Genomic DNA, 25470 nt, shown 5'->3' with positions numbered 1-25470 from the left:
GTGTGTGTGTGTGTGTGTGTGTGTGTGTGTGTGTGTGTGTTTACACAAAAATATGCCAACATTATACACATGTTGGGAAGTTTTGTTTTTATGTGTTCGCGTTTGCTTTTGTTTAAAGGAAGATACACTATACCCATTACTCCGCTGTTCTTCCTTTTTATTTAATAATATATCACAACCATTTTCTAAGTCAATACATATAGATCTGTCTTCATTTTTAAAACTAGCTACATAATGTTCCACAGTATGAGTTCAAGAATTTAATCATTTCCCTATTGATGCACATTCAGGTTTTTTTCTGGTGGTTTTATATTTATTTTATTTATTTTTGTGCTGGTATTGGGGCTTGAACTCAGTGTGTCACACTCTCCCTTAGCTTTCTGCTCAAGGCTAGGGCTTTACCACTTGAGCCACACTTGAGTCACTTCTAGCTCTCTGCTAGTTAATTGGAAATAACAGTCTCATGGATTTGTCTGTCCTTGCTGGCTTTGAACCATGATCCTCAGATCTCAACCTTCTGAGTAACTAGTATTACAGGCGTGAGGTGCTGGCATCCAACTTTCAGCATTTTTTTTTAAACACTAAAGATTTTCCTTTGATTTCTTTATCTTGTGCATGTATTACAAAAGAATAGAGAAATGATGAACCATTAAAATATTTTTCTTTGCCGTCACATCAAAATAGTTTTGAAGCCTTGAACTATTTCTGTATCCTTTGGGGCATCCTGTGTTTCCTGAATGCCATGCCTGGCACTGTGACAGAGGACACAGTCTGTCCTCTGGGAGTCCAGTGTCAGCGAGGTGCTGACAAGCAGGTGGCAGGGCACCTTGAGTGACATGACTTCATTGCCAGTGGCTCAGATAGAAGAACCAGAGGGAAGTTGGCTGAAAGTAGGAGTGTGGGAGCTGGGAAGATGGCTCAGTGGTAGAGCGCTTGCCTTGCATGAATGAGGCCCTGGGTTCGATTCCTCAGCACCACATAAGCAAAAAGAAAAAAGCCGAAGTGGTGCTGTGGCTCAAATGGTAGAGTGCTAGCCTTGAGCTGAAGAGCTGAGGGACAGCGCCCAGACCTAGAATTCAGGCCCCACTACCAGACCCCCCTCCCAAAAAAAAGAAAGTAGGAGTGTGTGACTGGCTTGAATCCTGTCCCTACCATTACTCGCAATGAAGTCTTGGGGAAATTGGATCATTTACAGACTGGGGACAACACCAGTGCCTTTCTTATGGGGCTGTTATGAAGCCTAAAAGGGTTAATTTAACGAAATTACAACTAGATGGGAGGAATAAATTTGGATGTCTAACAGCATGGTGGGGTGACCATAGCTCATGACTGTAGCTCATGCTAATCTAGTATAGATTCTATGAAAAGCTGGAAGAGAAGCATTGAAAGACTCAAACATAAAAAAATGGTAAGGAGGGCTGGGAAGGTGGCTTAGTGGTAGAGCGCTTGCCTTGCATGCATGAGGCTCTCGGTTCAATTCCTCAGCACCACATAAGCAAAAAAAAACAAAACAAAAAAAACCTGGAAGTGGCGCTGTGGCTCAAGTGGTAGAGTGCTAGCCTTGAGCTGAAGAGCTGAGGGACAGCGCCCAGGCCCAGAGTTTAGGCCCCATGACTGGACCCCCCCCCCAAAAATGGTAAGGAGATGAAAATGCCAAGCACCCTGATTTGACCAGTACATATAGATGTATTAAATTATACATAGGTATTAAAGTATGACACTATACTCCATAAACATGTTCAATCGTTATATGCTAATTAAAAAGAAAAAAAATTAACAAGGGAGAACTCAGAATACTTGGAAGCAAGTGGATGCCCTCTCCACAAGGGAGGCCATGAAAAGACATTCCCCACCCCCTCCTGGTAACATTTCAGGGGTCCTTGAGAATGAGTAGAAGAACATTTTAGTCAATGTGTGGCTAGAGGCTGAGGATCTAACTCTCCATTCATCATCACCCACCCCTCTCTTCTGGTCTTGACCTCAGTTCTTCAGCTCCCCTGGATACAACCCTCTTCTTTATTTTTAGTTGTTGAGACACATTTCTGAGCCAAGTTGGAAGTCTTTCCTGAAGAAGTAAACAGGCTGGAGACATTACTGACCTGGGGCCCTAGGGCCCAGCAGCCCAGCCCTAGTGACCACGTGGTCGCCCACCCCTCCCATCCCCAACCTTCACAAGGATCCCTTTGTGTGCCAAAACATAATGGAACCTCAGATGCTTCCTGTGAAGAAAATGATTCCTCTTACCACAGATATTGAATGTGCTTACAACCTTCTACTGTCAGGGGTTGGGGATTTAGCTCAGTGGAAGAGTTGGCCTAGCATATGTGAAGTCCTAGGTTCAATTCCCAGAACCACAAACAAACAAAAAACCCAAAACACCAGCTATTACTAGAATCTCTAAGGCAGAGAAGCAGAGATACCTGCTAATTTGGCATAAGATTAGGAAATACCTGGTGAGCACCAAATCCATGTAGCACAGCGTGGGGCTTGGGCTCAATGGTCAGGAAGGTAGACTTACAATAGACTGGACTTAGGAAAAGGCTTTTGTGCTGTCTATCCTTAGTAACTATATTTTAGTAAATTACCTGATTTCTCCAAGTCTCTCTTCTGTTCTGCACCATCCCAGAGCCCCATTCAGGACTAAATGAGACAATGTCTGTTAAGCACGTGGCACACAGGGCCTGGTGCCCAGTGAGACTGTAACATGTGGTGCCCATTGTCACTGTCAATGGAGACAGTCACTCCTCTACCTGTAATTAGGGCCAGTGCTCCCAAACCCTGTGGCCATCCTTCCTTAGCTACAATTTGAGAATTAGCTCTGTGACAGCAGGGGACACAGAGAATGGAGAGTCTCCAAGGAAGGTACTTTAGTCCTATCTGGAATAGGAGGCCAGTGAAGACTGGAAGGGAAGCGCATTCCATGTTGGGTAGGGAAGGAGCACTCTGGTGAGGAAGCAGAGAAGGAACAGCAGCCGGGCAGCAATGGGAAACTTGGTTTAGTTGGAATGAGACACCAGGTATGCTGGGTGGGTGATGAGGATGGTGGTTCTTGCTGGGATCAGGTGGGAAAGACCCTTTTGGCCTGGTGCCACTAGAGGTTAGACTTGATCCATAACACCCTGGGTTACCACTGAAAAGCTCTAGAGAAGGAAAAAAAAACATAGTTTGCTTTGTGTTTTAGGGCAGTCATTTTGGCAGCTGGAAGTTGATGGGGTGGGGCTTATGATGAGATCAGCTATGGCCACTGTAACCCAAAGGTTGGCTGGGGTCACTGGCCTTACTGCTTCAAATAGAATTGGGACAAAACTCCCATCCTTACTCAACAAGGACCTGTGGTGTCTTTGCAGAGGTCTCTGGGGATTTTTGTAAACTTCTCCTCTGATACCAAACTCCTGTTTGGTGTGAATTTACCTCCAGTGGGCACTTAATGTCCTTTTTAGACACTAGGTCACCTCCTCTTGCCTTCCCTTTCCAAAGGACCCCCATGCCAAGGACTCTAGGTTAGCCAGCTTTTCTGCCTATTTGGAGCAAGAAGGAGCCATGATGTCATAGCCACACACTATACAAGGTAACATTGAATTTTGCACACAACCATTCTTGTCTCATGTGGGTGGTCAGCATCTACAAATGAAAAGACTGGCTCAAGGTGCCTCTTAGCCACCACCCTTCTGATCCCACAGCCATGGTCCCAACCTCTTCAATGTTCCTGTTCATTTCTTAAGGCTGATAAATTAAGCCTGGTCTTGGCTCCTTTGATACTACCTAACTTTGCTCAACCCGAATCTTCATCAGCAATCATGCCTAGGTGTGTAGGTGCCCTGGTATGTAGGTGGGCTCCTAAATTGAGATGGTCTCTGCTGATAAGGATACCACCACCACCACCAGATCTCCATAGAGATCGACTTGCTGGGGGTGCGGGGGATGAGAAGGCAAGGGGAAGATGATAAATGGAAATGAAAGCAATTGTCTTTGTTCCTCAGAGACCAATCCAGATTGCTAATTTCAGCCTGAGTTTCGCAGAGTAGTACAGATGCTAGGAATGAGACCCCAGCCCATTTTAGTTGTATATTGATTCTGTGGTCAGTGATGAGTCTTCTGAAAGTGAACACCCAAAGGGTAGTGTTTAAGTATTTTTGTTTTGTTTTGTTTTTAGGATAGAACAAAGTAAATTTCACACTGCCTTATCCCCAACATGGAGGACCCTGCTAAGCAAACTCTCAGGTGACAAGGAACGGGGCTTGGGTTTCATGGAATGCAGCAGGCCCTGGGTTACTGACTCTACCTCTCTGGGTTTCAGTTTTTCCTCTGCAAAATGGGCATAAGATTATTTCCTTGTAAGAAGTTTGTGAGGTGACAATGAAATATGTAGGCAAAAATCACTTAGCCTGGTATGTAGTCTGGCTTATGGACACATGATAGCACAGCTATGAACTAAACTGTGTTCCTTCCAATTCCTTCGCTGTTGATGTGACTGCATCTGAAGATAAGGTCTTTAGGAGGGAGTTAAGCTCAAATAAAGGCATGACAGTGGGCTTATTACAGGAGTGGGGAACCTTTTCTACTGCCATGGGCCATTTGGGTATTTATAACATCATTTGAAGGCCATACAAAATGATCAATATAAGTAGATGACTGTGGGAAGGCCAATGAAAAGCATATCCCTCTGTACCATCATGTACCAAATAGTTTCACAGGCTTTCTATGTTCTCTACTCTTACAAGACCAGGGAACTCTTGTGTGTGTGTGTGTGTGTGTGTGTGTGTGTATGTGTGTGCATATGTTCACTATATGAGTCCATAGCAGGAAGGCAGCTATCTACAAATCAGGAAAAGAGCCTTCTCCAGAACCCCACCATACTGACACTCTGCTCTCAGACTGGTAGCCTCCAGAATGGTGAGAAAATTAATTTGTTATGTAAGTTACCTAGTCAATGATATTCTGTTACAAAAGACTTCACAGACTAATAAGGCCTGTGTTAAATCTGTGGACAGTCTGTCCTCAGGCAGTGTACATGGCCATGCCAGGTGGGCCTCAGCTCTCCTTGCCCTTCAGTACAGCTCCTTCCATGGCTCCAAGGTATCAGTGATCTGGGTCTTGCTACTTTCTTGTTCTCATCTGGTGTCATCCCTCACTGATTTCTCTCATTGCTTTCTTTCTTCTCTCAAACTCTCCACGTTCCATCTTGCCATGGGCCTTTTTCACATGTGGTCACTCTGCCTGTAGTGTACACCTTTGCATGACTCACCTCTCACTCCAAGGTCCCTTCCTTAGACTGCCTTGTCCTGGCCAACAGTGGAAGAGAACACTGTCTCTACCCAGACTTCTCTCATTTTCTTTGCCTTATTTTACACTCTTCCGAGCATTGAGATGAAATGATTTACAAAGTGTTTGTTTTCTGTTTTCCTCCATTAGGCCTGATCTATATGTTCTGATCTATATGACTGTGTCCCTGGAGTTTAGCACGGGATGGTCATAAATTTGGAACTGACTCTTACTGAATGAATGAATGAACAAATCCATTAGAGTAAATTCTGAGCCTGAGTATTGAGCAGTTTTTAACTAGACCTCAACCCCCTTGCTTCCAAGATCTATCCCAGCCTATTTGAGGTGAGTGAGTTGGCACTGAATGCTACCCACTCTCTTTACCACCTCAAAGCTGAGTTTGTCTGTTTCTCATATTGGGATTATATGAAATATCTCATCAGAAGAAATGGCTCCATAGCTAGGAGAAATGGAAAACCACATATTGGATCCAGTTCTTTGTTTCTAGATGAGGAATCTGGGTCCAGAGAGGGAGAGAGAGACTTGTCACAGGAGAAGGTCATAGGCAGGATATTCTCTCTCCATGGTTAGGGAGAGAGAAATGCTTTGCTATATGAGTGAAAAATACTTCCAATTCTGTAGCTTGGCTTTTATTCTCTAAGAACTGGGGACAGGAGAAATGATTTATGGTCACCACAGCTCTCGTTGGTCTTAAATAAACTTTAGGCTTAAAAGTTCCCAACGAGCTAGGCACCAGTGGCTCAAACCTGTAATTTTAGCTACTCAGGAGGCTGAGATCCGAAGATCATGCTTTGAAGCCAGCCTGGGCAGAAAAGTTGGCAAGACTCTTATTTTCCAATAAACTACTCAGAAATAACTCAAAGTGGTGTTGTGGTTCAAGTGGTAGAGCACTAGCCTTGAGCATAAAGAGGTTCAGAGACAGTGCCCAGGCCCTGAGTTCAAGCCCCTGGATTGGCAAAAAAAAAAAAAAAAGTCTTCAACAGTTGTCATATGCCTGGCAAGAGACCATCAGTGAATTCTGTCATGGCCTGGCCAGGCCAAAAAGCCACTGTGAGATATGAAACATGGCTACCTGCCTCATTCATTTCAGACTGGAAAAATTTCTCTTCAGAAAGATACAGAGTGGGCAAGCATGGAGCCCATCTCTCTAAGAGTCTTGCTGGTGGTAGAATCTTAGGAACTTTTCGGACAAGCCTTACTAACTTAGTGGTTTCGTAGAGCCACATTTTCCTACCTTGCTTCCCCTTCCTCTCTTTCTTCACCTAGGTCCACAGAGCACTTTTGCTTACTGGAAATTTACGTTCACTATCACTACAGACTCAAAGTTCATTTCATCATTGGCAATCGGCTCTTATCCTCAGGGAAACCTAATTAGATATTACAGAACTTTTGATGTTGTTTCCATGGTAACATCCATAGTAATGGTGTACATGCACAATATATGCTCCAGGGAGTTTAAATTTATTTGTCTATGTAACATATATATTAACATATTTTAAGAGAAATCTAGATTTTTAGAAGATCTTTTTGGCTTTGTGTTTTTGTTCCCTCTGCACCTGTTTTTTTTTCAAATGATGGAAAATTTCCCTGAAGGTTTTCATCCACAAAGAGGGAACAGTAGAGAACACAAAAGCCCCCCCCACCCCCACCCATTTTCCCTCCTTTAATTTAGAAAAACTCATAGTTGCACGAGAATGCAAGTTTTTCAGGTTGGTTGGAAAATGTCTAAGCTGGATTTCCCCTGATGGCTGAGAACACTTTATTAAGAGAGTTTTGCTAAAATAACTAATCTGAGAGGCCTTAAGCCTTTCCAGATCGAATAGAGGGAATCTAGTGAGTCCACTGAAACAACTCCAATCTTACTGTGAAAAATCAAAACAGAAGGAAATAAAACCTAAACCCCAAGCAGCAGGAAAGGTTCCCTGAGCACTCTTCCCCACTAGGGTATGGCTGTCCTGGACACTGGAGACCTCAGGGCAGACTCTTCTCCCATGGTCAGGACAGCTTGTACAGGGCCCTGCAGCTACCACATGGTGGGATCCAGAGATGCCAATTGAGATGGCCTGTGCCGGGGTGGCCAGATGGCTCCTCAGAGCTGCTTCCATGATCTGGCAATGTCATCGCTGCCCCAGGAGAAGCTCTCCAGATGAAGTGAGCAGCCATGGAAGAAAAAGATTCAGATCAGCCTTGAACTCAGAGCTTGTGATGACTCTGTGTGCCACAGCCCAAACTCAAGAGTTTCTAGAGAATCCCAAAATCACATAAATTATTTTCTTTGGTATCCTCAGTGGGCATTCAGAGATGGAATGTCCACACTGATGTCTTTGCCAGCTTCCAGGTAATCAATTTACTCCCCAAGTTTGCAGCACAATTTTCTGTTCTTGGACTCCCATGTTGCCCCCTTCCCCATAAATTCTATTTTTCTTTTGTTCTCTGATACAGTCTAGCAAATTTCTTTTCTGGAAAATATGGTGTGCAAAAGAACTAAACCATTGGCAAAGTACTTTTTTTTGGCACCAGTTCTAGGGATTGAACTCAGGATCTGGCTGCTGTCTCTGAATGTTATCAGCTCAAGATTAGTGTTCTACCACTTGAGCCACTTCTGGCTTTTTGGGTGGTTAATTGGAAGTGAAGAGCATAATGAACTGGGCTGGCTTTGAACTGTGTGACCTTCAGATCTCAGCCTCCTGAGTAGTTAGGATTATAGGCATGAACCATCGGCTCCCAGTGACAAATACATTTTTGTTGCTTTGAGTTAATTTTTGATATCTGAAATGATGTACCCATGGGCTGGGGATTGGGCAAGAGACGTGTGAATGACCCTTGACCATAATCCTCTCCCTGTCCTGTCACCCAGTTAATTAAGAAAGACTGAACAGTCTGATGTTTGTATGTAATAGGAAGTTGAAGATAAGCAGAGTTCTTTCTAGAGGCTGTGACAGGAAAACATAAAAGGGATATGTGGGGCATGGTAGGCAAATTGCTCAATGCTTCTAATGCACATGCTAAGCATGTCATTGCATAATGAAGCTCCTAAAATGTTTTTGGTTTAAAACAACCATCATTTAGCTCTCAGTTCTGCAGGTAGGCAACCTGGTCTGGGTTCAGCCTGGGAGTTCTGTTGGTCTCACCCATGGGGAGATTCATGGCCTCACTCAAATGCTTTGCAGCTAGTGTTCACTGTTGGCTGAACTGGAGGAATAGAGATGGGAAGACCATGTCTATAGTCAGCCCCAGGACACTGACATTTTTCCTGCCTTTTGCTGTATTAAATTTTCTAATGTAATATTGGCCAAAGTAAAGTACATGGCCACGTTTAGGCCAAGACTGTGCCTCTTGCTGTGTGGGAAAGCAACGTGGCACATACAGAAGCAAGTGAAGGATGGGAGGAATTGGTGGCCTTGTTTATGAGTTACATGCCAGGGGTGATGATACCTGTCTAGGTGCTGCTGCTAAAACCCAGTCTTGACCTAGAAGTTTGCAACAATTACGTCCTCACAATATCCTAACCCTTACCGATTATTTTATTTACTTGAGCTGAGCTGAACCAAGTTGGTTCTCTTTTTCTTCTAATTACAAGCTCTTAATGGCAAATTTGGGATCACTCTGTTGTATAAAAGCTCCTTTCCAGAGCTCTTGGGAGTATATTATTGTGCTGAAATCCTAAGACTCTCAGAATCCTGAGTGAAGAAGCAGATGGATGCAGTCTGCAGGCATTGCTGTACAGGGCGCTATCTGAGGAAAGAGCAGGACTTTCAGGGGCCCACAGACCTTGGTACTGGTGCATCATATCTTCAGGCTGGCCCTGCCTTATGTGAGTAAAATCACCAATTCAGGCTGAGGACACAGCAAGACAGCACCTTGGTGTTCCCATTCAGGAAAGCTGGGGAGCAAAGGTCAAAGCCCAGGCCAGGTCAGAATACTCACTCATCAGCCTTGGCCCTTGGGCCTCTGACACTTCTCCCTTGAGGGCTCCTTGGTGCTTTGTGCCTCATGCCATGTTTTCTGTACGTATCACCTAAGTCCTTTTCAAAAATCTGTCAGAGGTGGCTGGGAAGGTGGCTCAGTGGTAGAGTCCTTACCTCGCATGCATGAGGCTCTGGGTTCGATGCCTTAGCACCACATAAGCAGAAAAAGTTGGAAGTGGTGCTGTGGCTCAAATAGTAGTGCTAGTCTTGAGCTGAAGAGCTGAGGGACAGCGCCCAGGCCCAGAGTTCAGGCCCCATGACCAACCAAAAAAAAAAAAATGTGCCAGAGATAAACAGTGAGGCTATTCCAGAATGCTGATGGGGTGATAAAGATCAAACTCTGGGGTAAAAGTGGTCCCTTTTGGAGCCACGTATACTGTTCCCCTGACACCTCTGGGCTAGTGCTACTCAAGATCCTGGTTCCAAATTAACTCTAGAATTTTCTAGCATTTGGAGAGCATCTGGACAGTCTATTTGAGATTGAATGGCCCTTTGGGACTTTCACTTCCCTTTCCTTCCTCCCCCTGTCCTTTTCTTTCCTTACTCGGTTGTCCTGACTGATTTCTAAATGTTTCTAAATGAGCCCCAGTCTGGTCAATTTCATAATCCTTCACATTTAGAGAGTCATTAGTAATAACTAGTAAGTAGGCCTACTTACTATCTTTATTACAGATCCTAATTCTAATCCTATGAGATAGATAGGTGTGGTCAAGGTCAATCTTTCCGGTACAGAGATGGGGAAATGGACTCAGAAAAGTCTTGTGAGATGAGTGGCTGGAGATCACCTAGCTGATTCTGAGAGGCTCTGTCTAGCTTGCTAGCCTTGTGTGCATTTGGAGGCCAGCCCTGTATCAAGAAACTGAAACAAGCAAGGTACCTGAGAGGCAGGTAAGAACACTGCCCTGGGACCAGCTGCATCCTGTCTGTTGAGCTGGGCAGAGATGCCGAGTTCCTCCACCCTTCAATTTGGATGGTGTACAATCCCAATCCCCCATCAAGCAATCAAAGGAATCTGTTACTGGCTGCTTCAATTCCTGCCCAGAGTGAACCCAGTTACTATAGTAACTGGATGTGATTCTTTATTACAGGGTAGATGGTTTTAATTTTGTATTTGAAGAGTTTGGCCAGACAGGTTGCCATGGTTTGGCCTGACAGGTGGCAGGTAGAAGCTGAGGGAGTCCATAGTAGTAGTTGTTGTTGTTTTCTAATTGATGGGGGAACCTGTGTCTGGGAAAAGCAGGACTCTACTGGGAAAGGAAGAGGGCATCTCCCCTGGTGCTAGACTGGTACCCTTGCCCCCCCCCCCACCTCTCATTTGGTAGTATTTGGGTTTGAACTGAGGTCCTTGCACTTGTAAGGCAGAGACTTAACCATTTGAGCCATACCCTCAATCCTTTTTGGCTTTATTTATTTATTTATTTATTTAGAATAAGGTCTCTCAGTTTTGCCTAGGGCTAGTGCCAGACCATTCTTCTCCTACCTATGTTTCCTGAGTACCTAGGATTACAAGTGGGGACCACCACTTCTACCTTGTTTATTAAGATGGGAGTCTCACTTTTTCCTGAGCTGATCTTGAGCTGAGATTCTCCCAATCTCTACCTCCTAAGTAATTGGGATTACAGAAGTAATCCACGATGGCTGGCTGGGAAGATGCCTCTGAATTAGAGCTCTGGTGAGGTTGACCTTCATCTAGTTGCTCCCACAGTGGGCTCTATTTCCCCTTCAGGATCTTTATTTTGGGGCCTAGCCTCACAGTTGATTTGCTCTGCCTTGAATCTCAGCACTCCCAATAGTAGCCTTTAACATGTGTGTTAATGAATGAATGTGTGAATGAATGAATAAACAAACTAATGATCTCTTATAGTTTATGGTCTTCCATCATTTTATACCCATTAGGGCTCTGTATGTCATGGGGCAGGAAAAAGAGGAAACAGGCTCAGCAAGGTTGGATACCTCCTCCATGGGGCTGCCTCCTCAGTCATTTCCACCAGCCTCTCAGTGGCCTGAACTACCTGGAACTTGTATTTGCAAGTTAAATTACAGAATAAACACCATAGGCAGACTGTAAAAGCCAAGAGACCCCTCCCTGTCCACATCATGTGACTCAGCTGCTTTGCCTTGAATTTGTATTAGGTATGACAGATTCCTCAATGGCTCTTGTTTTGTCCTCAGAGATGCAGCACAGACTGTGTCCTGGGTCCTCAGGCACCACAATAATGACCTGGGGAGAAGGCAGTGGAGGAGGAGGGAGAAGAGGGGGTACTGGGGGACTCACTTCAAAACAGAAGAATTAGAGCCAGGCACATGGAGGCTGGGATCTGAGGATTACAGTTTAAAGACAGCCTGGAGAGGAAAACCCATGAGACCCTTATCACCAATTAACTACCTCCCTTCCCCCTCCAAAAAAAGCCCAAAGTGGTGCTGTGGCTCAAGTGGTGGAGAACTAGCCTTGAACAAAAGCTCAGGGACAGTGCCCAGGCCACGAGTTTAAGCACAAAAACAAAAACAAACAAAACAAAAAAATCAAAGAATGAATCCCAGACCCTCAAGGAGGCCATGGGGGGGTGGGAGGAAGGGGTACAAAGTAAAGGAACTTTCACCCTGGATTCCTTTGTGCAGATTGAAGCCTTACCCCACAATCTCCCCCTTGGATTTGATTAATTTCCTGGAGCAGGTTACATAGCTCAGGGAAATGTATTCACTTGTTTGTTATAAGGATTTTACAAAGGGTTCACTGGAGCAGCTAAGTGGGAAGGGTGAAGAGCTTCCTTGCTCTCTCTGGGAGGCTATCTTCCCTCCGGGCAGCAATCTGCAAGCTCAACCCCTGACCTTCCTGTAGGCACAAATGATTGGATCATTGGCCATTGGCAATCAACTCAACCTCCAGCCCAGGAGGAGGCAGGATGAGGCTGAAAGTTGCTTCCCCTGGCCTCCAGTGCCCATCCTGAGGCTGCTGTGTAGGAGTCCCCAGCCAGCAGCCATCACAGGGGCATTTAAGAATCTTAGTACTCTGGAGATTTGTGGTTTTGTTCGTTCCTTAAGTGCTAGAGATTAAACCTACATGCTAGGGAAGTGCTGTACCCCAAGCTACATCCTTAGTCGTGTTTCTGGGGTTTTCGTGATTTTGGTACCTAAACTAGGATGAAGATCAGCTGTATTATTTTCTTATTAGAAGACACAATATCCCAAGAAACAATTTCCAGAGTAACTTGAGGCCCACAGAATAGAGTGCCTTAGCCAATACCTCCAGCTGGACCTGAATTCAGGTCTCCGAACTCCTCATTTGGCTCTCACACTGTAGGGAGGCCCCTAACAAGGACTATCAGGTGGTCAGAGTGACCAACACCCAGTGATCTGTGTCCCCTGCCCCCCTCATCCACTCCTTCCGTGGTGCTGGTTGTACTAACAGGCTCTCTGTTCCCACCAGCTCTTTGTGATCGACAATGGTGCAGATGACTGGCGGATAGCCATGACCTACGAGCGCATCCTGTACATCAGCCTGGAGATGCTGGTGTGTGCCATCCACCCCATTCCTGGAGAGTACAAGTTCTTCTGGACAGCACGCCTGGCCTTCTCCTACACCCCATCACGGGCAGAGGCTGATGTAGACATTATCCTGTCCATCCCCATGTTTCTGCGCCTGTACCTGATTGCCAGGGTGATGTTGTTACACAGCAAGCTCTTCACCGATGCCTCATCCCGTAGCATTGGGGCCCTCAACAAGATTAACTTCAACACCCGCTTCGTCATGAAGACCCTCATGACCATCTGCCCTGGTACTGTGCTGCTGGTGTTTAGCATCTCGCTGTGGATCATCGCTGCCTGGACGGTTCGAGTCTGTGAAAGGTATTGGCTGTGGGTCCCTTCGGTCCCTGTGATCTGTTTAACCATGCCTTTCTAAGCACAGAGACCAGGCTGACACAGGGAAGGGAGGAGGAGCGGGGATGACAGAGGCATGTGGTCTGATGGAGGAGACAACCATGTAGCTAAACACCTCGAAGGAGAGAAAATGGGAACGAAGAGGGTGGAGCCAAGGTAAGCTGGGGAAAACACACATATAATATCTTGACTTTTCTGTTTCCTCTTTAAACAACAATGTATCAAAGATTTTGGAATATTCCCCAATCCTTACTCCTAAATAATATATTACAATTTTTATATCATCTCCTCTTTAGAGATTAATTATGCTTGTGAATGCTATAAGGCTCTGAGAAGTCCTGCAGTAATGAAACTTGTTTATTTTGTCCACATTTTCTTAAAATGATTCATCCACTCACTTTTTTTCACTATATACTACTGAGGTCTCTCTGCTCATGGCTTGGTCCACTATCAGTAGCATCCACATCACTGGAGACTTGGGAGAGCGAATCTCAGGGCTTCCATGTTAACAAGCATCCACCATGAGCCACGTGCACTTTAGAGTTTTGAGAAACACTGTGCTGATGGCATAGACTTTGGGAAATGTCTCAGGAGGCTGATGGCTGGAGAGTGACTTGGAAAAGTCCCTGATGGGAGAGAAGAGATGAGACCTAACAGAGATCTAAGGTTCTGGGACAGTATGACTGCTCTTCAGAACGGTCTTCATCAGGGTCAACGTTTGCGGTTGCCTCCTGCCAAGGTCTTCTAGAACTGCTCTTTGTGACTCTTCTTCCTCTCAAACTAGCCTCAGATATTCGATGCTCTTTTCTCTTTTTTTTTCTTTTTCTTTTTTTGTTGTCTCTTGAGACAAGGTCTATCTTGAAGTTTCAGGTTGGCCTTGAACTTGAGATCATCCTGTATCAGCCTGGGATAATAGGCAACCATGGCCAGCTTTGAATATTTATTTTAATCTGATTTCATATACAGAGTCCAAACCAAACCTAGGTTTAGAAACCTGGATTCTGCCCCTATGTAGCTGTGCAACCTAGGAGCCTGTTTGGGGCTCTGTTTCCTCATCTTAAAGTAAGGATCATTTGAAGTAGAATGAAGATACATTTCCTGGAAAGAGCGAATTTTATCATGTTGAAAGGCGTGGAGAACATCTTGTGTCGTTTACACAGATCCTGGTAGTCATTCTTAATTCATTAGCACTTAACAATTCTATTGCCAAAACTTCTGTGCACCAGAATCCTAGCAGAGCTAGGATCAAGATAAGGAAGTCTGGAATACAATTAGCTTAAAAGATCTCCGAACTAGCCAGGTGCCAAGTGCCAGTGGCTCATACATCTAGCCACTGAGGATGCTAAATCCTGCGGATCATTGTTTGAAACCGGCCTGGGTAGGAAAGCCTATGAGACTTTTATCTCCAATTAATTAACCAGCAAAAAGCCAAAAGTAGAGATGTAGCTTAAGTGGTAGAGTGCCAGCCTAAGGAGAAAAGGCTAAGAGATAGCCCCCAGGCCCAGAGTTCAAGCCCTAGTATTGGCACAAATAAAACAAAAATTCTTTGAAGTATATTTTCCACCTATTTTGAGATTCTCTGTTTGGAGACATTACAGATTTCTGGTCAGCAGACATGGTCAAACTGAGAGGGCATTCTGCTAGGGCCACGCAAGGGCCTTTAGAGGTGTCAGGGTCAGTCCCTGAGAACCAGGGCAGTGTTAGGAAACTCTTGTCTGGGTCTCAGGACCTCAACTATCCAACTGCTTAGAGTATGACCCTTGCTCAGCCGCTGACACTGCAGAGGCTGTTACAATGCTTTATGAACCTTCTTTGGCAAGCACATAATTTCCTTAACTAGAGAAAGTGTGTGTTTGGAATCTAATTCTGTTTGTCTGCCTGTTTGCCTGTCTGCCTGTCTGCCTGTCTGTCTCTGTCTTTTTTCTCTCTCTCTCCTTCTGTCTTTCTGTCTATTTTTGTGGCTTTTTTTTTCCAGTCCTAGGCACTGTCCCTGAGCTTCTTTTCTCAAGGCTAGCACTCTACCATTTGAGCCATAACACCACTTCCAGCTTTTTCTGTTTATGCGGTACTGAGGAATCGAGCCCAAGGTATGCTAAGCAAGCATGCATGCTAGGCAAGCACTCTACCACTAAGCCACATTCCCAGCCCTATATTTTAGCTTTTTGAGACAAAGTCTTGCTAGATTACCCAACCTAGCCTTGAACTCTCAATCTTCCAACCTCAGCTTCCCAAATGCTGGGATTATAGGTATGTACCACTATGCCTGGCATCTTTGTGGCCCTTGTAGTGAAGAAACATCATGCCAATCTCTTTACCTATATGGACTTCAATTTTCTCATCTATAAGCAGAGGATACTAACACTTATGTTGCAGGATTTATTATCAGAGTAAAATGAGGTAATGTATGTGAGCTGTACATTGCAATACAATGGTAGTGAAATATAGAGACCTAGGATATTATCATTATCATGATCTCTGTGATAACAAGTAGGAATTTGTGGCTGCCATTTTATAATTAGAACAAAAGGACTCCTACTAGATATCAGCAATACTCTTCCTGTTCCCCTGACTAATTGATGGAAACTTTCTAACAATAGTAATTAAATTTGCATAGTCTTTTAAGGCCTTTGAAGCTTTCCACCTTCCAACCATGTTGGGAATGTATTTCAGATAAGCATAGACTAAGTGTGCAACAGAAAGGTTTAAGGAGACTCTCACAAATATGGGTGATTTTTTTTGTTGTTATTGTTGGTCATAGGGCTTGAACTTCAGCTCAAGGCTAGCACTCTACCACTTGAGCCACAGAGCCACTTTCGGCTTTCTGAGTGGTTTATTGGAGATAAAAGTCTCACAGACTTTCCTGCCCAGGCTGGCTTTGAACCGTGATCCTCAGATCTCAGCCTCCTGAGTAGCTAGGATTACAGGTGTGAGCTACCAGCGCATGGCTGGATGACATTTTTTACTGGAAAACAAGCAAGTGTTAATTTGTCTAGTTAGCAAAATACTTGGCTTCATTTTCTTTGATACTGAGTGGTTCTTCATAGGTTCTAAGTCCAGGCTGGGTTAGCCTGGCCCCTGATACTTGATGGTTTTCTATGCAAACCTGATTCACAAACCCTGCCTGAAGTCAAGGCAAGGCACAGAGGAACCAAAGACAAGGCAGTTCTCTAAAAATGTTCCTCTCTTGAGAGAAGGCCTGATTGGATAGAACGTAAGGTATGTGGTACAGAGCATACTAGATGCTGTCATTGCGTTGGCATTTTCCTTTATGCCAGTCCTCATTAATAATAATAATAATAATGTGATATTAGAGTTTGAACTCAGAGTCTGGTGCTTGCTAGGCAAGTGCTCCATCACTGAACCATGCCTCTAGCCCTTTTATGGGCTGGTTGATTTTGAGATAGGGTCTTGCCTCTTACCTGGGCTAGCCTGGACCATGTTCCTCCTATTTATTTATTTATTTGCTTCCTTGCCTTCAAACCTTGATCTTTCCCAGATCTCAGCCTCCCAAGTAGCTAGGATTACAGGTATGACCTACCAGTGGCTGCCCCTGCATTCCCCCCTCCCACTCCCCACCTCCCCTCCCACCTTCCAGTTCTATGTCATACACTATGCTATCCCACTTTGGCCTTACAACAGACCTATGGCCATTTTAGAGTTTACTGACATGAAATAACTGGCTGGTGGTCACTGAGCTAATAAGTGTGGAATCAGAATAGGAGCCTGTCTCTGACCTCTTTGGCTAGCCAACCCAGGCTGGGCCAGGAATTTACAGGGCAACTGTGGCCTAGCCTTTCCCAATCTCAAGGCCACTGAGATTAACACTTAAATCCCTGTTTTGCTGTCTTGACAGTCTCTGCTGCTTGTGCCCTGGACCATTTGGCCATATTGGCTCCTAGGATGATTTCCTGTTCATTTCCAACACATGTGTGTGTGGCAGATGCTGTAGCTTCCCATATGATGTCCAATCCATGAGTCAGGCTCTACTCCCTCACCTAGGCTATATTGGCTGTGACTATCCCTCTCCTAGGAATGAATTGGCAGAAGGGAGCTGCCTGTGGCTCAAGGTCAAGCCCTTTGTCCTGGGGAGTAAGAACCCACTGACTGTCTGGTGGCATTTATGAAGGGTTAACCCCTTCATATGCAGGGGGACAAGTTTACAGGGCCAGCGGGCACCAGGGCTCTGAGATCTCTGGGGTGGGAGTCGGGGGAATCCCCTGAGGTCTCTGCCACTGGCTTCACACAAAGACCTCACTGGGCCAATCCTGCCTTCTCAAGCCCCATGGGTATTGATTCAGAGCCAGCCCCAATGAAATTTCTGTCCCCAAATCTTAGCATCTCAGAATCATTCCCAGGAAATCTAACTGACAGAACTGTGAAGCACATGTACATTTTTTCCTCCTAATCAGGCAAAGCATTTCCTTTTCAAAGATCAACCAATTTCTTTTAGAATCAGGCTTAAATGGTCCTTGTCCTTCCCAATGTCAAATAATAAGTAAGATCGGCAGAGACTCGAAGACAGGAGTTATTCAACCAGAAAAAGCACAGGAACTGGGAGCAGGAGATGCATGGGGAACAAAAGCTTCAGACAGGGTACAATGGACGTGCTGACTTGATCTCTCTCAGCCTGATCTGATGATGAATCTGTCACCTTTGACTTCAGAGAGGGCCCATGACTTACCCAAGGTCACAGAGCTACCTGCCAAGTTCTAGAAAAAGCCATGGCTGCTGATACCCAGATCAGGGCTTGTTCACATTCCAGGTGGCTTTCAGCAGCCTGGCCCTATCTCTAGTTGCATATATACACTTGTGAAGTTGCTATGGAAATCCCTGTTCAGCAAGATGAATTTTAAAAGACACTTCTCATATCTTGGGTTGGCTTTTATGTGACAATAAAGGTTTTGCCCATCTCCTCCTGCCAAGGAGGGAAGGGAGTTAGTGATTGTTCAGAACAGCCATGCTAGTGGGAAGGGCAGTGCCCTGGTTGCCAGGAGGGCAGTGACAACACCGGGCTTGTTTTGCTGGGACCCCAGAGAGGCCATTACATCACCGCTTCCAAGGCCTGACAGTTGCTGTATTCGGCTTTCTCTGGGATTCTCCTGGCTCCATGCCCGCCTCCCACAGGCCTCCTAGGACTGCTGGAGGAACCTCCTCATTAAACACTGTCAAATGCCAAGCTGCCTTCTGGGGGAGGGGGGAAGACCAGTGGAGGCCCCAAGTCCCAAGGCAGCAGGCTGGGGAAGCCGGCTTTCCCTACGCTCCCAGAACAGTGATCTGCCAGCTCACATTTGTTTATTTGTCTCCTCGGGAGGAGCAGCAGGCCTCTACAACATGGAGAACACCAGCAGTGTCTTGCTTTGTAAATGACCTTCCAGCCTTTTGCACTGATGGATCCCTCTGAATGGATTCTTAGGCCTCAGGCTCCAAGGCCTGCACAGAGGCTGTCGGTCTCTGCCCTGTGTCAGGCAGGGGTTGAGCTGTGATGGTGGGAACTTGCATCTTTTTCTCCATGCAGGTAGTCTGATAAAGAAATTGATTCCCTAGAGCTGGGGTTAAACAGTCTATCTGGGGGCTAAGGATGTAGCTAGGAGATAATGTGCTTTCCTAGTGGGCATGAGGTCCTACCCTAGGCTCACCCCCAGCACGGAAAAAGAGGAGGAAGAGGAGGAGGAGGAGGAGGAGGAGGAGGAGGAGGACAAACATTCTTTAGCTCACACTCCCACTATAAGGAAGGTAAACGAGGCTTCCTCCAGTTCTGTTTGCACCTGCCTCAGGCATGCAGTTCTGCACCAATCCACAGCAGTAAGCAAAAATACAGGGTTATTTCCCCTGTTCCTCTCCCTCCTACACCCTCCTATCACCTCTGGCAGGCACTGGACTCTAAGAATACAGTGGTGACCCACTTTCGTGGCATGGAGGTGACCAGAGTCAGAGTCTACATGCTCAGGCTGTTGGCTGAGCAGGGCTAGGGATAGTGGGGCAGAGAACTGTGGCTCTGATGGGCCCCTGGGTGAGGCACACTCTTCCGTGTGAAGCGCTCCCAAGGATCCAGGGATCAGAACTTCTAGCTATAGTTATTTTATTTAAAAAAGCATATGCTTTGTGGCTGGGAAAGTGGCTCAATGGTAGAGCACTTGCCTCGCATGCTCGAGGCCCTGGGTTCGATTCCTCAGCACCACATAAGCAAAAAGCCGGAAGTGGCGCTGTGTCTCAAGTGGTAGAGTGCTAGCCTTGAGGTGAAGAGCTGAGGGACAGCACCCAGGCCCAGAGTTCAGGCCCCATGACCGGACCCCCCCCCAAAAAAAGCATATGCTTGCTCAGTACTTGATAGAGAAAAATACCTGTGTATAATTTATAAAACATGGGTAGTACATGTTCAAAACTTTTTCTTTGTCCTTCCGCCTCCTCTTCCTCCTCCTCCTCCTTGTCCTCTTCCTCCTTGTCCTCTTCCTCCTTTTCTCCTTCTTTTTGGATTTCAGTCCTGGAACTTGAACCAAGTGCCTGGGTGCTGTTCAAGTGTTTTACCACTTGAGCCACAGCTCCACTTTTGGCTTTTTTTGGTGATTAATTGGAGATAAGAGCCTCATGGACTTTCCTGTCTGGGCTGGCTTTGAACCGAGAGCCTCAGATCTCAGCCTCCTGAGTAGCTAGGATTACAAGTGTGAGCCATCAGCGTCTGGCTCAAAACTTTTTTTTTACTGAGAGGAGTCCTGATTCTCAGTTTGCAAAACACAGTTTCAGTGTATCAGGTGGGTAGTTAGTGAGGATTAAAAAGTATTAAACTGCATTAGATGAACCTGTTAGACCAAGAAACACCTCCATGAAGCTGGAGGAATAAGAAGTGGGGACCCTGAGATAGAGGAGAGCACCCAGGCGGCCCTGCTGCCAGGCCAGGTCTGATTAGATCAGTATTGAGGAGAGGAGAGAATCCTTCACAAGACCTCTGCAGCTTTAGGGTTAAGGGAAATTATCCTAGAGATGTGGAAGAATATTTACCGATGAGAAATCAAAAGCCACACCAGAAGATACTTAGACATTCCAAATGATTCAAGGAAATAGAATCTCTATGATGGAGAAGAATAGCAGATATAAAATGATAATCTACTTACTTCATATAACTACAGAGCCTCTGAAAACCAAAACTGGTTTTTTTTTGTACAAAGATAATCCACATTGATAGCATCTTTTTTTTTTTCTTCAATGCAATCCTGATGTGTGAACTCAAGGCCCGGGCACTGTCCCTGAGGTTTTTTTGTTTGTTTGTTTTATTTTTAGTTCTCTACCACTTGAGCCAGAGCTCCAGTTCTGGTCTTTTGGTAATTTATTGGAGGTAAGAGTCTCATGGACTTTCCTGCCCAGGGTGGATTCCAACTGTGATCTTCCTGAGTAGCTAGGATTATAGACATGTGCAACCAGCACCTGGCTGTGATTTCCTCCCCCGCTTAAATGTGGGCTGGAGGGGACAAATTTCAACGTCCTCTCAGAATGTAGAAGAGATGAACGAAAGGATAAATGCAGAGCTGGGAGCTACAGAAGCCAGGGGAAATCCGGTGACTAGAGTCATTTTAGAACAAGGAAGCAGAATACTTTGGGTAAAAACATATTCAAAGATACATGTGAAGAAAACCTTTCTAGAGTTGGCTTAGGTAGAGTTTGTGGGGGCCGGTAGATCAGCACAGGCAGATCAAAAAGGTTTCCTGCTTTCTGCTTAGAATTCTTTTTGTGGGGCTGGGAAGGTGGCTCAGTGGTAGAGCGCTTGCCTTGCATGCATGAGGCCCTGGGTTCGATTCCTCAGCACCACATAAGCAAAAAGAAAAAAAAGCCGGAAGTGGCGCTGTGGTTCAAGTGGTAGAGCGCTAGCGTTGAGCTGAAGAGCTGAGGGACAGCACCCAGGCCCAGAGTTCAGGCCCCATGACCAGACCCCCCCCCCAAAAAAAAGATTCTTTTTACGGAAAGTGTATTAAGTTGTAAGACTAGCAATTAACATATAGATAACAAGTCATTTTCCTCATGACCTCTAAATTCCCATATGACTCTAAATTAGCACACCTTCACAGAATTTTCAGTTCATTATCCAAAAGTCATTCTTTGGATCTTATGGACTTAGAGAAAAACAACCTACATTTTTGAGGGGAACTTGTATACTAGTTGACCAAAGGATGACTCACAATTAAGACAATAATCATAATGGGCTGGGGCCATGGCTTAAGTAGAAGAGCACCTGCCTAGCAAGTGTTAGGCCCTGAGTCAAACCCTAGGATTGATTTGATGTGTGTGTGTGTGTGTGTGTGTGTGTGTGTGTGTGTGTGTGGTGAAAGCAAGACAAGAAGATAGCACTGAAAGATGACAGACTTGAAATCAAGATTATTTATACATGGTTACAAAATCATATTCTAATGTCAATCCCCTTTACCAGATTCTAGAGAAAATAGACATATAAAATTATAATTCATTAGTAATTAGCATGTAAAATAATTTGTGATGAGAGGACTAGAAGAAGTTATTAAAAGGATGCTACATTTGTTTTCTTATGCAGAGGAGAGTTTGTGGATTTTTGCTTTTTTTTTTTTTAAAGATTCCAGGCAGGTGCTAGTGGCTCACACTTATAATCCTAGCTACTCAGGAGGCTGAGATCTGAAGATCTATCTAAATTCAAAGCCAGCCCCTGCCAGGAAAGTCCATGAGACTCTTGTCTCCAGTTAGCTACCAGAAAACCAGAAGTGGTGCTATGGCTCAAAGTGGTAGAGTGCTAGCTTTGAGCAAAAGAGCTCAGAGTCAGTGCCCAGGCCCTGAGTTCAAGCCTCATGACCAACCTCCCCCCGAAAAAAGATTTTTTTAAATCAAATTTAATTATTAGAGAAAAATGGTTTAATCATTATTTTATAGTGTGTGTGTGCATGTGTACTAGTACTAGAGCTTGAACTCAGTTCCTGAAGGCTGTCCTATAACTTTTTCCCTCAAGGCTGGTACTCTATTACTTGAGCTACAGCTCTATTTCTGGCTTTTTGTTGGTTAGTTGGAGATAAGAATCTCTTGGATTTATCTGCCCAGACTGGCTTTGAACTGTGATCCTCATGTCTCAGCCTCTTGAGTAGCTAGGATAACAGGTGTGAACCACGGGCACCTGGCCACAGGTAGACTTTTGAAAGGATAGCAATAGTGTAACCATAGTATACTCCTTGAGTTATTTCACCTAATGTGGGCCACAGCAGTATAAGGGATGAGAACTCTATTTGCTTTCATTATAGGAGGAATTTGACCCACAGAAAGGCTAAGCAATGTGCAGCAGGTCACAGAAAAAAGGTGCAGCAAACTTGAGAACCTAACAGTTTCCCTAGCCCATGAAAACAATGCACTTTTCCAACAACATCAGAGCCTACACAGCTAATACAGAAAAAAATAAGGAAGCAGAAAGGACAAATTTAAAGACAGAAAAGACATAACTAGATGAGAGGAAACAAATTTTGAAATGTTTAATGATCAACCTTATTGAATTCCCTTCCTCAATTAAAAGATAATGTCTCTGTTTTAGATGGAATTTTAGAATGAGATATATTTTCATGCTATTTAGAAAAGAAATATTCAAGTCTGGCGCCGGCGGCTTCTGACTATAATCCTGGCTACTTGGAAGGCTGATATTGGGTGAATTGTGGTTCAAGGCCAGCTTGGGCAGCAAAATGTGGAAGATTTCTCAACTAGAGCTATGTTTGTTATCCTAGATATGAAGGGAAGCCTAAAATAAGCAGATCCCGGTCCAGGTGCACACCTAGGCAGGAAGTGAGGCCCTGTGTCAAATAACCAGCACCAAGGAGAGTGAAGGCAAGCTCAGTGCTAAGAGTCTAGCAAATGTGAGGAGTTAAATCCAAGCCCTCGTACTGCTGAGAGACACAGAGACAGAGGGAGATTAAATGCATTAAATGGGTCAAAGGAACCATTTAGACACAGTAAAACTATGAACTTTTAAGCAGAAAAAAAATGAGATTGAAACCTGAATTCCAAATATCTTCATTAATTGAGAAATATCCAATTATTTTAGCATATAAACAAATAATCTTTTTAAGCATCCCTGGAACATATACAAAATCAATCTGTGCTTGATCATATGTTTCAAACATTAGAAAAATGGCTTAGGTTCTGTTCTTTGTAGTTAGAAGTTAACTAGGATTGTTAAGTAATATCTATTTCAACTTCATCAACAGAAGAGTCTGAACTACATTACTGGTTATTTCAAAACTCACAAGAGTAACAACTTTACTGATATCTGACTAGAGTTGTTACCCAGATGGAAAAAAAAGTCCTTAAATTTTTATAATTAAAAACTGAAGAAGGAAAATAAACTCTATTCATTGGAAGTACAAAATAAACCTTAGGAAAGCAGACTAAATTTATCACAAAATTAATGAAGTATTACAACAACAATGTAGAAAATGCAAATGATCCCTTTTTCTTTTTTTTTTTTTTGTAATCAGTGGTGGAGCTTGAATTCTGGGCTTGGGCGCTGTCCCTGCGCTCTTCAGCTCAAGACAAGTGCTCTACCGTGTGAGCCACAGCACCACTTCCGGTTTTCTAGTGGTTTATTGGAGATAAGAGTCTCCCAGACTTTACTGCCCGAGCTGGCTTTGAACCGTGATCCTCAGATCTCAGCTCCTGAGTAGCTAGGATTACAGGCGTGAGCCACCATCGCCCAGCACATGTTACCAAATTTTAATAAGCTTCACTAAATTTTGTTGTGTTAAATACAAAATTCAAAATTTTAAGGGACAGTAACTACTAATATAGAGGATGCTCTGACTAATAAGTGAGAGTAGCAGAAATATCTTTTTTTTTTTTTTAAAGCTTGTACTAGCCGGGCACTAGTGGCTCACGCCTGTAATCCTAGCTACTCAGGAGGCTGAGATCTGAGGATCGAGGTTCAAAGCCAGCCCGGGCAGGAAAGTCTGTGAGACTCTTATCTCCAATACACCACCAGAAAACCAGAAGTGGAGCTGTGGCTCAAGTGGTAGAGTGCTTGCCTTGAGCTGAAGAGCTGAGGGACAGTGCCCAAGCCCAGAGTTCAAGCCCCATGACTGACAAATAAAACAAAAACAAAATAAAGCTGGTACTAGGGCTTGAACTCATCTTCTTGCTTTTTTCACCCTGCTATCAAAATAGCAGAACTCTTTGAAAGAAAAGTATACTAAGGGACTTTCCCTACAGATATTAAAATGCATTATAGTTGGGTGCTGATGGTTCATGCTTGTTATCCTAGATACTCAGGAGGCTAAGATTTGAGGATCACAGTTGGAAGCTAGACTGGGCAGGGCAGTCTATGAGACTCTTATCTCTAATTAACTAACAACAACAACAAACCCAAAAAGCCAAAAGTAGAGCTGTGGCTCAAAGAGTTAGAGCACTAGCCTTGAACACAAAAGCTCAGGGACAGTACCCAGGCCCTGAGTTCAAGTTCCAGGACTGGTTAAAAAAAAGTATTATAAAACTATAAGTAATTAACTCCATTTGGCATTACTGAAAAATCAGTAATGACAGATTGATGAAACAAAATGGAAACTGAAATAAATCCTAGTACATGGGAACCCACAAATAAGAAAAAGAAGCCCAATTTGGAAGCAATAGATTATTCAATACATGTTAATAGAGAAGCTGGAAGTTTCGATGAAAAGTCAAATTGGAGCCTCACTTTTCATCAGCTACCAAAATAAATTCCAGGTAGATTAAAGAGTTGGAGGCTAAAAAAAAAAAAACCCTCAGATCACAAACAGGAACCAGAAATCAAAGTGAATATTTAATCAATCCTGGGATAAGGAAGAACTGTTAAGCATGAAATATCAGAAGAGAAAAAACATGAAGGGGGAAAATAACCAGTGTATTTGATCATATCATATCATATCATAATATATATATATATATATATATACATATATATATTTAGATTCCTGTCCTTCAAAAAACATAAACTTATTTTAAAAGCAAATGTTACCTAGGAAGAATATTTGCAGCAGAAGTGATCAGAGCCAAATATCCCCATTATCCAAGGCAGAACTCTCCTCCTCACTTAAAAATAAAAAAAAAGGAAGAAACACAGAATGCCAATAAAATGAAGCACACAACACATACTCGGCCTCACTAACCAAAGAACTACAAAATAAAACTGCAAGGAGAATTACCTTCTCTTCTGTGGAACGGAAAAAAAAAATTAAAGGTGTAATTCAGTGCTGAGGAAAATTCTTATTGCTGGGGAGGAGGGGCACAGGTGGGCTGTTTCCCTCCCACTGGCAGAATGAAGGAAATTCGCACCATCTTTCTGAAAAACAGCCATTTGTCACAGAAGCCTGTACAAGTG

The 25470-nt window shown here is 44.2% G+C and overlaps 1 protein-coding gene across 2 annotated transcripts in view; it reads left to right on the top strand.

The window, feature by feature from the left end:
• Kcnn3 (potassium channel, calcium activated intermediate/small conductance subfamily N alpha, member 3) overlaps positions 1–25470 on the top strand; it is a 153274-nt gene that overhangs the window by 80682 nt on the left and 47122 nt on the right. For both annotated transcript variants that reach the window (XM_013015148.1, XM_013015147.1), the window contains exon 3: positions 12679–13097. In XM_013015148.1, coding sequence (XP_012870602.1) covers positions 12679–13097 — 419 coding nt within the window. The remainder of the gene's footprint in view (positions 1–12678; positions 13098–25470) is intronic.

The sequence above is a fragment of the Dipodomys ordii genome, unplaced genomic scaffold, assembly GCF_000151885.1.
Source record: "Dipodomys ordii isolate 6190 unplaced genomic scaffold, Dord_2.0 Scaffold26, whole genome shotgun sequence".
NCBI classification, from domain to species: Eukaryota; Metazoa; Chordata; class Mammalia; order Rodentia; family Heteromyidae; genus Dipodomys; species Dipodomys ordii.
Note: the sequence above shows the minus strand (reverse complement) of the source record. Positions and strands in the feature narration are given on the sequence as shown.